The sequence below is a fragment of the Chiloscyllium plagiosum genome, unplaced genomic scaffold (assembly GCF_037043375.1).
Source record: "Chiloscyllium plagiosum isolate Xiang-an unplaced genomic scaffold, Cpla_swu_hap1 HiC_scaffold_9, whole genome shotgun sequence".
NCBI classification, from domain to species: domain Eukaryota; kingdom Metazoa; phylum Chordata; class Chondrichthyes; order Orectolobiformes; family Hemiscylliidae; genus Chiloscyllium; species Chiloscyllium plagiosum.
This window is the reverse complement of record NW_028270147.1, coordinates 69,227,575-69,241,221: the sequence shown is the minus strand read 5'-3', so window position 1 is coordinate 69,241,221 and position 13,647 is coordinate 69,227,575. Positions and strand designations below refer to the sequence as shown.

Sequence of the window (13,647 nt, the reverse complement as noted above, 5' to 3'; positions counted from 1 at the left end):
AATTCTGTAATTCTAGATAAAAGAAGCAAGATCTATGTTTGATGGATAACAGAATGCAAGTTAGGGTGTTGTTGGATAATTTAAGTTTTTAGCCTCATAATGACTGTACACTTACTGACTATTGATGCATTTTTATAAAAATGTGTTTCCTTTACTGAAAATGAAACTCTGCATTATTCCATTGATCAAACTTGGATAATACTGTTGTAAAATCCCATAACCATAATCAACTGACACTCCCTTCCAGTTATTAATTAAAGACAATATTTTATTGCAAGAAATTGTACAATGGAGTATGGAAATAGACACATTGATAGTTGTACATTACAATTGCAAATCAACAGAATTTTTTTCAAAATTGTGATAAGTTAGTTTATAATAACAATTAAAATAATGTGATACTTGCAGTTGCATAACTTTTAATTATTTAGCACTGTGTATTTTTTAATCATCATCCCTGGTGATAGTAGTGTGATTCTATGCTTTTTTAAAATTCCACTTGATGAGTATTTGTTTTTTTCCCTCTTTTGGATTTTCTGTGACATACAGCTCAAGCGTTGGGAGGCCAATAACTAGCATACCTCTACAATGCATCTCAGGTTTCAAAGAATGACTATTCCTGAAACAAAAGGCCCATTTCCCTCCTCCTGTCTTCCAAAAGGAAACCTGTGATATTCAATCTCTTTGTCTTCTTGGGAAAAGGGCTGTGAATTCCTCACATAGGACAAACACAGGTCTTAACATAGAACTGTCCTATCCCTCCACTTAAAAGATAAATGGAAATGTTTAATCTGTTTCCCTTATTGCAATGACTGGCTTTATTGCAAAACGTCAATTCTCCTGCTCCTTGGATGCTGCCAGACCTGCAGTGCTTTTCCAGCACCACACTCTTGACTCTAATCTCTAGCATCGGCAGTCCTCACTTTCACCTTATATTTTTAGTTATGTAGTTGATTAGTTTTTGTTTGGAAATTCACAATTATAATTGTTCATTCAAACGTCAGCTGTAGACACTGATATTGAAGTTTGAAAGAAATGACTGCAGAGCAGGTACAATTTTGGCTGCATCAAAATAACCCAACTTTGTATGATTAGTTCTTTACTCAAAGTGATTGCTGCATTTGAAATATTAAGGTTGCTGTATTTACACTACACCTTAGAGCAGGATAAGTGAGAGATTGGCGAACTCTGAATTATATAAAAAAACCACAGGCCAGTATCACTTTATGCTGCTAGAGTGTTAGAAAGTGTGAAGTCACACAACATCAACATTAATTCCATTAATCAACAGATAACAGCAAGATCCATTGCTACACTTATTTGAACAGTGAAGAGGAAAGTGATTAGACAGGCATACAGTCTTGGTATTGGCATAAATCTAAACTGGGCATTCTACTAAATGATTACATTGCAGGTATTAATTTATGGCTGAAACTATACTGAACTGAAGCCTAAATTCTATGTTATAAACAGAGTAATGTAAATAATTGTATAGCATTCCAAGTATAGTCAGCAGGTGAAAATAAGACATGATTTTAATAATTCCTTTATACATTAACAAACAGCTATAAGAAGAAACTAAATTATATCAGATTACAATGTCTATCTTTTGTAGATACCATCCAAAACTTCAAAGCAGACTTGAAAATAGAATCTATTGTAAAGGTTTTGTTAACATTACAGATCCTGTTTTAAACAAAGGAAGTTGCTGGCTTTGAATCTCCTGCAATTGTTTTGAATTGTGATAATAACCACCTCTTCTGTACCAAAAGCTGTTCCATTGTCCTTCACATAATCTCCTTTTTTTAAAGCACACTCTTCAATTATTGTTTGGTGCACTTGGGTGTAAACTTGGATTTTTTTCTTACAGTCCATTCAAACCGAATCACTGCGTACCCACTTGAAGCCTTACGTGGTGAAAAAGACACTTAAAATAAAATCGAGAACAAACCTCTTCTCTTGTCACTTCACAAGGAAAGCAGAAGAATAGGAAGTGCAATCCAATGTAATCTAGATCAGATCTCTCAGTAAAGGCCTTTGGTCAAAGTAGAAATAGGGTTTTTTGGTTTCTTGGAATTGTTATATTGGAGTTTGAATGTCAAGGTGCTTTCTTCACTGATTGGTGATCCAACAGATTTGTTTACTGCAATTATGAGTCACTTACCACCAATTCCTTTCCCTTTGCTTCTACATCAATGATGGTCTACATTGGAGAATCTTTCTCATCCTCCTTAGCTTCATCCTGGTTCAATGTACTTTGTTCCTTGTCCTTTTCAGAATATTCAAGTGCTATTTCAGTGTCTGTGGTGTCTATAGTTCTCACTTCTTCAACTGCATCTTTGTGCAATATTGGACTACTTTCAGAAACATGATTAGACTCAATGTTGTCAATGCAAGGCTCAATTTCTAGACATTCATTTTGCTTTACTGCTTCTGTCATTTTTTTGTCTTGATCTACAAGATTATTAACAGTTGCTGGTAAGTCTTCTTTTGACACCTCTTCCTCACTCTGATTTTTCGTACATTCCTCAACTGTAGATGGTGAGCTTTTGCTTTTGAGATCTTCTTCACCATGTTCTTCCTCAAGCTCCTCAACTGTGGATGGTGAGCTTTTAGGTACATTATCTTCCACACCATGCTCTTCCAAAAGCTCAACTGTGGATGGTGATTCTTTGGGTTCCTTATCTTCCTCACCAGGCTCTTCCAAAAGCTCAACTGTGGATGGTGATTCTTTGGGTTCCTTATCTTCCACACCATGCTCTTCCAAAAGCTCAACTGTGGATGGTGATTCTTTGGGTTCCTTATCTTCCACACCATGCTCTTCCAAAAGCTCAACTGTGGATGGTGATTCTTTGGGTTCCTTGTCTTCCTCATCATGTTCTTCCAAAAGCTCCTCAACGGTTGACTGTGAGTCTTTAGATTCATCATCTTCCTCTCCTTGTTCTCCCACAAGTTCCTTAACTGTTGATTGCAAGGTTTTGAGTTCATTAGCTTTCTCACTGTGGCTTTCTACAAGTTCCTCAACTGGTGCTAGTATGTTTTCTACTTTAGGTTCTTTACTATCCTCACTTTGACCTTCCACAAGTTCAATTGCCAACATATCATCTTCTTTCATTTCTTCTACATCCTTAAATTGTTCATCCACGTTTGGACTAGATTCCTTGTCTACTTGACTATGGCTTTCATCATTAGGCGGAATAGCTTTCTGAGTCTCGGGACCCTCTTCAACTGGCACAACTGCCACCGTTAACAGATCATGTATTTCTTTCAAACTATCAGGAGCTGGGGAATTGTCCCTTTCATCTTGTACTTCAGCCTGTCTATTCTGGCATTCATTTGTTGGTATGTTATCGTTATTGTTCTGGTTATCAACTGTGATTACTTTGTCAGGTTCCTGACAAGTCATTGTGCTTGGACTAGTTTCCTGCACTGCATTGGCATCTACTTGCATAATCCCTTCTCCATTCTGTTTAGAATCTAATGTAGTATGAAGAATTTTATCCGGTGAGGCTGATGACTGTTTACGTTCCTGTATCTCAATCAGTGAGGATTCTGTTGCAGGAGCAGACATTTGTAAAGTCACTTTTTCTACAGTTTCTAATCCCTCAGCATCTGAACCTTCAGATGATGTTTTAGCAGGGCTCCTTGATTGAGAATCTGGTGGAGTCTTTCCTTCATTTTTATCAGTGAGATTACTATCACTGTCACTAGTGTAAGTCATGTTGTCTTCAAAGAGGTTGTGTTTCTTCAAGATGGCAGCTTCATTCACCACTATCAAGAAAAAAACAAGTTGATTCTCAAATGAAAATAAATTAAAACAACATAGTTTACCTTACTGAAATGCAACATTTCTATTACAAATTTTGCACAAGAGATAATCAGTCAAAAATGGAGGCCAAGCCATAAGAAATAATAGCATGGTTAGCTAAAAGCTCAAACCAAAGCTTTGGGTTTTAAACAGAGTCTTAAAGGAGGATAGGAAGATGCAGAGAAAGTGGATACAGAGAGAGAGTGCAACTGAAGGCATGATCAAAGGAGACTGGATGCTCAGGAGTGAGAGGAATGAAGAACTCTGGAAATTGTAGAAGGAGATTATAAACATGGGAGAATTTGGATCATGGAGAGGGTGAGAATTTTAAAGTAGTGAAAAATTGGTGACTGGAGAGCAAAGAAATTCAGCAAAAGTAGTGGTGATTGATGAACAAGACTTGCTGCATGTAGAATTTAGTCATCAAACTTTTAGAACAGTTGTAATCTATAGGTAATGGGCCTGAAATCACTGGAACAGTTAATTTTTAAAGTAATAATGGAGTAGCTTAATTTTTCAAGAGCAGGTAGGAATGAAGTCAATGTAATGGCATGAGGTTGAATGTAGTGACAAAGTTGGCATCTAGGACAAAAAGCCTGCATGATTAGCACCACATCCACAAGCACCCACTCCCTCCACCACTGAAGCTCAGTAGCAGCAGTGTGTACTATCTACAAGATGCACTGCAGAAATTCACCAAAGATTCTCAGACAGGAACTTCCAAATCCGTGACCACTTATATTGAGAAGGATAAGGGCAGTAGCTACATGGGAGTACCACCACCTGCAAGTTCCCCTTCAAGCCACTCACCATCCCAAATTTGGAAATATATTGCCATTTTTTCAGTGTCACTGAGTAAAATCCGAAAATTCTCTCCCCAAGGGCATTGTGGCTCAACCCACAGCACATGGACTGCAATGGTTCAAAAAACCACCTTCTCAAGGTCAACTACGGTTAGGAAAGAAATGCCAGCCAGCAATGCCCATATCCCATGAATGAATAAAACCCTACACGATATTTGGGTATTATATAGGGGCCATACTGCATAGCTGTCTAAGTCAGTTCACAGTGATAAAATATTTCCTTCCTTCCTTAACCCATACTGAGCCAGTGAGCGGGAAAGTAACTGGAAGATCTTTTTCTTTTTTAATGAAAGTCAAGACACGGTTAAATGACCAGACCAAGTGCTGTTGTGTTGTTAATTTTTTATGACCCAATTAGCTTATATTCAATGCTACGTTTAAATTAATGGTCTTCCCGAACTCTACCAGCCACGTTGAAGCTTCAACTAATTTTCTAAGGTTGGCACTTATGAAACAAAATACTCACCTTTGACCACCTCCCTGAGAACGGTCTCAAGTAAGATTTCTTCATAGATATTCTCCATTTGAATGAGCTTTGTGTAATCTGAAAAGATGTATTGCTCAAACTTCTGGAGCTCCTGTTGAATGAGAAAATGAATTTGACATTCAGCTCTTTACTAACCAGCATAATATTTTATTTTTACGATCCTCAATTCAGGCATTCGCTTTGTTTCATCAGCTACAGGTTTCAGTCATAAGGAGAATATCATTTTCAAGACATATGGTTGAAACATTCCTTTAGGTGATTGCATGAGATCTTTGAATACAATAGAGTTGATTGCAGATCCTCATCCAATAGGAGCAAGGCAGGTAAATACTCCACCATCTCCTGCTCCAACCTGGTTAACTCTGGGGTGGAAAGGCCTGTTGTTAGTCTTCCTGTCCCACCACATTTAAGACCCTTAAACAGCCAATTCATGAGAAATTAGGGGTCACATTCTACTAGTGCCAGTATTTACCCAGATGCAGATGGGTCTGTCACTGTGGGAAGAACAAGCTATGTAGATTGTCCATCATTTCCTGAGGGTCAGGCAGTGGGTTAGTGGGAAGAACCATATTCAAAGATACTCAGCATCTAATCGAGGTGCATGGCATCAGGAAGATGGATGGGCAGAGCTGCTGAGAGCCACACCCTACATTTATTGCTGACGAGGGCACATTTCCACCCTTCCCCCCCCCACCCCACCCACTCCACTCAAAAGCTCCTCTTGCGAGATTCTAAATAAAAACTGAAAAAATTGCCGATGCTGTAAATCAGAAACAAAAACAGGAATTGTTAGAAAATCTCAGCAGGTCTGGCAGCAACTGTGGAGAGAAATCAGAGTTATTGTTTCAGGTTGAGTGACTCTTCCTCAAAACCTAAAACATTAACTTGGATTTCTCTCCACAGATGCTGCCAGATCTGCTGAGCTTTTCCATCGTTTTCTGTTTCTGTTTCTTGAGGGATCCTGTTTAGCTAACAGAAGTAGGGAGGCACTTTTTTTTATACTCGGAGTCATTTCTTCATAAGGATGGAGTGACATGAAACATTGCCTTTTGTTTTTGTGTTAACGTTTGGTGTATTTAGATTGACACAGAATCAGAACTAGAAGAATTAATCAATATTCTCAATCATTATCAACTCCAGTAAACTTTAAACCTATAACAAACAAGGGAAGACTCAATTTCCTAAACACCGTTTAAATGGGCACATGACAATAGACATAAGGAAACAAAATATGCTTTTTTTAAAAAAAGATAACTGACACATACACCTAAATATAAAAGCCATTACCCTAAACACAGCTTAAGCAGAGTGATGAAGTATGAGCTGATTCATTTCCATCATATATTCACAAAGCCAGAATACATTAACCCAGAAGTTACTATAACCACTAGTGCTTCCAATTAAACCTGTTGGACTATAACCTGGTGTTGTGTGATTTTTAACTTTGTACACCCCAGTCCAACACCGGCATCTCCAAATCATATCTTACCTTTGCATCTCAGTTCTCAATTCCAGATTTAATTTTAACAGCTGAGCAGTGTTCACTACAATAACACCAACTGCAATCTTTCCCATAGGGTGGCTCCTGAACATGTATCAACTTTAGAGATACCACATTAATTCATTACTTCAGTAATTTCAAATTTCCTTGCTCTCTGTTAGCTCAATGTTCCTATGTTGACAGATTTGAAATATTCTTATACTTTGCAGCATCTGTCAATCTCCTAACCCCATGAAGCTTCCCTCTTTCTTTCACTCTCCTTTGTAGCCAGTAGTTTTCCCATTTCTTCCCGGTCCTCCTGCAGCTTCCGTATCTCTTAAGTTTCATCTCTGACTTCCCAATCTCCCCAAACCTTCCTCGCAACCCCTTCAACTTTCCTCTTAGAGTTGTGGCTTCCCCATTGCTCTCCAGTTTCATGTCTCCTTTGTCCTCCTTACATTCTCCCTCTTCCCCACAATCGCTTCACTCCACATGGGCAGACTCTGCCTCAACATAAAGGCTGTCCCTGCTCCTTCCAGCAGTGGCAAAAGGCTTCTTCCAGACCTGGATCTCTCTCCAGGACTGGGGAAAACAGTGTCTGGCTCCCAGCCCCTGTCAGCCACATCTAAACCTTGGTGCAACTGCCCCCAGACCTTAGCCTCTCCACTCCCCAGTGAATCCCTCAATTCTAGCGGTTACTGAGCTGACCGGTGCTCCTCCGATCACAGGTTGTTCCTTTGTCACATTAGTTGCTGACAGGTTTGTTAATGAGCCTTGTGAGCGAAGCAGCCTGTGATTAGAGGGAGACAAGCAAGAGGCTGGAGGAACACAGCAAGCCAGGCAGCATCAGGAAGTGCAGCTCTCTCTACCCCCACCTCCATTCCAGAAGAAGGGTTATACCTGAAACATCGACTTCTGCGCCTCCTAATGCTGCCTGGCTTGCTGTGTTCTTTCAGCCTCCTGCTCATCTGCTTTGGATTCCAGCATCTGCAGTTTTCCTGTATGTGATTGACTGTGATTAGAGGAGCTTCTCACTATTTCCTCCCTGTCCATTCAGACTTCTCTCTGATTGGTCACCCTCATGAGCAAATTTTCCTCAGTGGGGATGGATTTGTTCACAGTTCCCTGTCTGACCCTGTTACACTGTGAGCCCCACACCCTCACCCCACCAGCATCCCACCTGCCATCAGTTAGTTGGTCCCAGGTTGCTCCTGATTCCTGGTCCCTGGTGGCTGTCATTCTGGCAGTAGCCACCACCTCCTCTGCTGAGCAAAAGAACTGCAGGCTTCTGATTGGCTAGCAATAACCAAAATTTAGGATTCCTGCCCATTCTGTGTCAACTTTTCCCAATTAACCTGTTCAGAAATGCTATTACACACCCTCGAAATAGGTGAGAACTTGAACCCTGGCCTCCTGATCCAGAGGCAGGGACACTACCACTACTGCCTCACATTTTGTCTTGATCCTGGACTCAGACCTGACCCCAGATATCTGTCTGACTGGCTCATGATCTCTGACTGAATCCGCAGGTGACAGTCAAGCCACCTCCTGTGTCCACAAGATTTCAGCGATTTTATTTCCTACAATTATTTAAATGCGAAAAATATATTGAAGGTATAGAGTGTAGGCATCAGATTTGCTCTGCTCTGCTTAACCTCTCCTTATCTCTCTCATTTTCATTAACTCACTATTTAACAATATCCCTGCAGCAGAAGGAGAAATTCCAGATGTTAAGTATCTGTGCTCATTGTGACACAACATTATTTCAAATAATCTTATTTTTTGGTTACATAGCAGAAATGAGATTTAGAGTAGTTACTTTTTAATGGAGAGTTTAATCCTATTTAAGAAAATAGTTACAATTTAGTTTAAACAAAAGACAAACACAGAAGTCTATGAAGGCAACCAATCTTAAGCTTACAGAATGAAGATTAAAGCATCGTTAGATTCCTCAAAAGCTTACTGTAACAGCAAGATCTGGTGCGAGTCAAGTCTTCCTTCTAGCTACAAACTCAATCTCCCATTTCCAAGGGATACATTTCCCTCTTTTTAGGTTCAGTTGTTTTCCATTCTTCAACTGACGGCAGAATAATTTTTCTCCTCTTGTCCCTCTGAAACAGCAGATACTCAGGACTTTAAAAATCCTCCATTGATGGTTGCTATTTGATTCCCAGGGATACAGATAGGAAAATAAAGTAATAAGTGCCCAAACTTTCTTCTAAACTACACTTCCAGGGATTTCAAGTGAACAACAGTATAAAAAATGTCTCCAGTAACTACAGCTGCTATCCCTCCACAGTTAGAGATAAACAAAAGCTGCAGATGCTGGAATCCAAAGTAGGGAGGCAGGTAGTTGGAAGAATGCAACAAGCCAGACAGCATCAGGAGGTGGAGAAATCGGCATTTTGGGTATAACCCTTCTTCAGGAATGGAGGTGAGGGTAGGGGGAGCTGCAAATAAACAAGGCGGGGGGGGAGGTTATGTATTGGGGTGGGAGTTATGAGGTAGTGGTAGGTGAACATAGGTAGTGGCCACGACCTGGTTGGTCGATAGAAGGAAAAATCCAGTTGGTAGTTGGAAGGAAGGGTCGTTCAGAGGTGTGGAAGGGAGGATGGGAGATGGAAAGGGAGTTGGGGAATGGGTGGGAAGGTTATTTGAAATTGGAGAACTCCATGATGATTCCGCCATGCTGTAGGCTACCAGGTGGAAGATGAGGTGCGCAATGCTAGGCTGATCTATTGCTCAGGTCAGCAACTCCTCCCAAATCATATCAAGCCTAGCCCAGTCTTCAGGGAAAGGCAAGTGAAAAAAAACAAGAAACGTGAATTTTGATTTTCAGTCAACTGTTCATGTGCAACTGTCTCTGAATTTGTTGATCTTGCCCTGAAATGTAAAATGAGGCAGATCCCACAGAACCAAGAACTAGGATTGGAATTTAATTCCCTCTTCTGAAGTGGGTTTGGTGGCATTGGGGCATTTTATCAGGTGGGAGGGTGATGGGTAGGGGCCCATCTCCCTTCCCATTTCTGCCCTGATTAAATGCAGGTCAGGAAGGCTCATACAAATCGTTAAAGCCCTATTCCCTGTGCTGATATTTAACTGTGGGGTTCAATGTCTTGGAAGCCCAAACAGAAACCTTATCAGAGCTGCTCGGAGGGAGTGAGGTGTATATAGCGTCATAGAGATGTACAGCATGGAACAGATTCTTCAGTCCAACTCGTTTATGCCGACCAGCTTTCCTAACCTAATTTAGTTTCATTTGCCAGCACTTGGCCCATACCCCTCCAAACCCTTCCTATTCATATAGTCATCCAGATGCCTTTTAAATGTTGCAATTGTACCAGCCTCCACCACTTCCTCTGGCAGCCCATTCCATAAATGCACCACCCTCTGCGTGAAAACGTTGCCCCTTAGGTCCCTTTATATCTTTCCCTTCTCACCCTAAACCTGTGCCCTCTAATTTTGGACTCCCCCAACCCAGGGAAAAGACCTTGTCTATTTATCCTATCCATGCCCCTTATGATTTTGAAAACTTCTATAAGGTCACCCCTCAGTCTCCAACACTCCAAGAAAAACAGCCCCAGCCTGTTCAACCTCTCCCTGTAGCTCAAATCCTCCAACCCTGGCAACATCCTTGTAAATCTTTTCTGAACCCTTTCAAGTTTCACAATGTCTTTCCAATAGGAAGGAGACCAGATTGCATGCAACATTCCAACAGTGGCCTAACCAATGTCCTGTACAGCCGCAACATGACTTCCCAACTCTTACACTCAATGCTCTGACCAATAAAGGAAAGCATACCAAACACCACCTTCACTATCCTATCTACCTGAGACTCTACTTTCAAGGAATTATGAAACTGCACTTCAAGGTCTCTTTGTTCAGCAACACTCCCCAGAACCTTACCATTTAGTGTATAAGTCCTGCTCTGATTTGCTTTTCCAAAATGTAGCACCTCACATTTATCTAAATTAATCTCCATCTGCCACTCCTCAGCCCATTGACCCATCTGATCAAGATCACATTGTACTCTGAAGTAACCTTCTTCACTGTAACATATGTGACAAGAGATTCCACTACAGACCAGTCTATAATGGGCTGGCTTTGCGGGTGGGGGTGCCTTGCTCATAGCAACTGATCAGGGGACTCAGGATTAGGAAGGGAGTCCCATACCTGCCTTTGCAGTCACACCCTCTTCCCCTACCCCTTTCCCACAAATCTATCCTGTGATTACTCACATGTGGCCGGGGACCCTTTGTGACTCTTGTGTTGAATGGGTGCATTACCAGCAGCTGCAACCAGTCCCCCAATGGCACCACTGAGCAGTGCACAGTCATGGCCTCAGGCTGACCAGCAGCTCTTGCAGGGGTGGGAGTGCTGGGTGGAAGGGGTGCCAGTTTGGCATTTCCATTGCCAAAGGGATTTTGCCTGCTCTCCAGGTGGCAGGTGAGACCCTGTCACCTTGAGTAAATAGCAACCAAGACTACTACAGCTGGTTTTACTCGCAGCAATTCTGTAAGATAAATATGACAATAATAGACATATATAAATGCAAGCAGAATTAGGAAAATCAGTCCTAAACTCTTTTGTTAGCCCTGTGGAATATTAGCGAAAAAGAGCATAAAATATTTAATGAAAGCAATTTTGAAGAGTCAAACTGGACTCAAAACCTTAACTTTGTTTCTCTCTCCAGATGCTGCCAGACTTGCTGAGTTTCTTCAGCCCTTTCTGTTTCTTCCTTCCTGTATTGGACTGAAATTCCATTCTTCAACTTATAATCCAGGAGGCACTGACTCTACTAAACTATCAATCTGAGGGATTTTAGACCATTGTGTAAACTGTTGGCACAATTTTATCCCAATCTCTTGGAGTCAGTACTCAAAATTTTACAAGCGATGTTTTAGTAAAATGAAGAATGCTGTGATACAAAAAGATACATTTCCCTCAGAGTTCACTTAATTCCATAAGCCTTTGATTCACGTATCAACTTTGCTTGGCAGAATTTCCTACTGCAAGAATTCAATAGGACTGCTTATTGAGTGCACCAAGCTCTGTGTCTAATTCTTCACTCTTCCTCCCAATGTGGGAATCTTGGCACTGGGAGTGCAGTCTCTCAAAATGAGCATTTTCATGTCATAGCACTTGATTGTAGTGTCTATAATACAGTCATAATACAATTGCAATCTCAAGTAATGCATCACTTACACGCTTGTAATTTGGTGCCAATGCTTTCTGTAGTGTTGGCAATGCAATATGGACCAGGGCTTCTTGGAACAGTTTCTTCCTTACAGTGCTGCTGTCATGGTCAAATTGCTAGGAGAGAAAACATTCATTTGAAATTGTTGTTCTATCTTTAAACAATGCAAAATGAAAGAAACCAAAGCCATGATATTTGTTTCAATGTTTAGATTTAACTTGCGCTATATGTTAAAAGTAACTCATTTCATTTCAACAGTGAATATAATAATTCTTATACCGAACTGCATATCTGCATAAGGAGTTATTATTGGAAAGGCACAGATTGCCTAAATGACCTGCCTGGCTCCTCTCCATGGATTTTCCCTTTATTTCCAGTCACATCAGATAAAAGGATTCCCAGTAAAACCCACTGATGCCAACAATAGTGCAAGGGACAAAAATATTAATAGAATAACTGGCAGAAAGCCCAGGAGTGCCTAAGAACCAATGATTAGAAAAAGAAAAGGTTTCAATAAAGTCCAAAAATCAGATCCCTCTAGTATTAAAATGAACTGGCATCTGACTCTCTCCCTCGTTATCTTGGATGCCTGGTTCGCTGATGTGCTTTATGCTTGACATCATACATGTCCACTTAGTAAAGCTCTGTCTGCCTATATGCAGTAATGGCTTCAACCAGAGGTTACTCAGCAAATCAAGGTGCCTTTTAATAAAAGAACATGGGAACAGAGCAATGCCATTTAACCAAACAAGCCTGTGTCAATTCTATCATGACAGTTCTTTACTTGAACCTTATTTATCCTGCAATGCTCCATATCCCTGGATAATAGAATTGGTTTTCTGTCATCAATGGCCATTTTCACCAAAGCACCGTGCACATGAACACAACATTAAAATGATTGGAGTCACAGAGTTGTACAGCACGGAAACAGACCCTTCAGTCCAACAGACCCTCGTCCATGCTGTCCAGATATTCTAAATTAATCTAGTCCCAGCATTTGGCCCATATCCCTCTCAGCCCATCCTACTCATATACCTATCCAGATGTTGTAATTGCACCCACCTGGACCACTTCCTCTGGCAGCTCATTCCATACATGCACCACCTTCTGCATGAAGAAAATGCCCCTTAGGCTCCTTATAAATCTTTCCCCACTCATCCTAAAACTATGGCCTCTAGTTTTGGACTCCCCCGGCCCAGGGAAAAGACCCTGTCTTTTTTAACCAATCTGTGCCCCTCATGATTTTATAAACCTCTACAAAGTCACTATTGACTATGAAAAGGAAAGATTTACTTAGGTTTACGCTTTATTTATGTGTTCACTGTAAAATAGTATTGTCACAATGATTGGTTTATTAAAGTGCATTCATTAAATAATTGACTTTTAACAAAGTCAATTATTTCTGAATGCACATGTGCACGAGTATGCACATAATATTGAGCAGATTATTGAAAGTTATCAAACTTTTTCTTTGTATTACAGTTTACCTTTAATGACCTGATATATTTCATTAAAATATTATATTTAATTGTTATTTGTATATACTTGTAATTATATTTATAAAAGATAACATTGATAATGTGCATGTTCCTTGGTGTAATAACACTGATAATAGTAGATAAATCTACTATAATCAGTCCATAAACATTTTCATTCACTCAGCATCTACAGGGCTCTGGGGGAACGTATTCAGATGTACACGAACTTCTGTGCGAAAAGATGTTTGTTGATTTCAATCCTCAAATGATCTAGCTTTAATATTATATTATGTACCCTGGTTTCAGATTCCACCCTAATTTCAGAGAGTTTTCC

General features: G+C 40.3%; 1 protein-coding gene across 3 annotated transcripts in view; it reads right to left on the bottom strand.

Annotated features, from left to right (window-relative positions):
• Window positions 1-241: 241 nt before the first annotated feature.
• Window positions 242-13,647, bottom strand: part of LOC122554476 (protein Niban 1) — a 133,483-nt gene continuing 120,077 nt past the window's right edge. For all 3 annotated transcript variants that reach the window (XM_043699559.2, XM_043699560.2, XM_043699561.2), the window contains exons 12-14: window positions 11,844-11,951; window positions 5,138-5,249; window positions 242-3,771 (exon numbers count right to left, since the gene is read on the bottom strand). In XM_043699559.2, coding sequence (XP_043555494.2) covers window positions 2,204-3,771; window positions 5,138-5,249; window positions 11,844-11,951 — 1,788 coding nt within the window. In that variant the 3' untranslated portion in view covers window positions 242-2,203. The remainder of the gene's footprint in view (window positions 3,772-5,137; window positions 5,250-11,843; window positions 11,952-13,647) is intronic.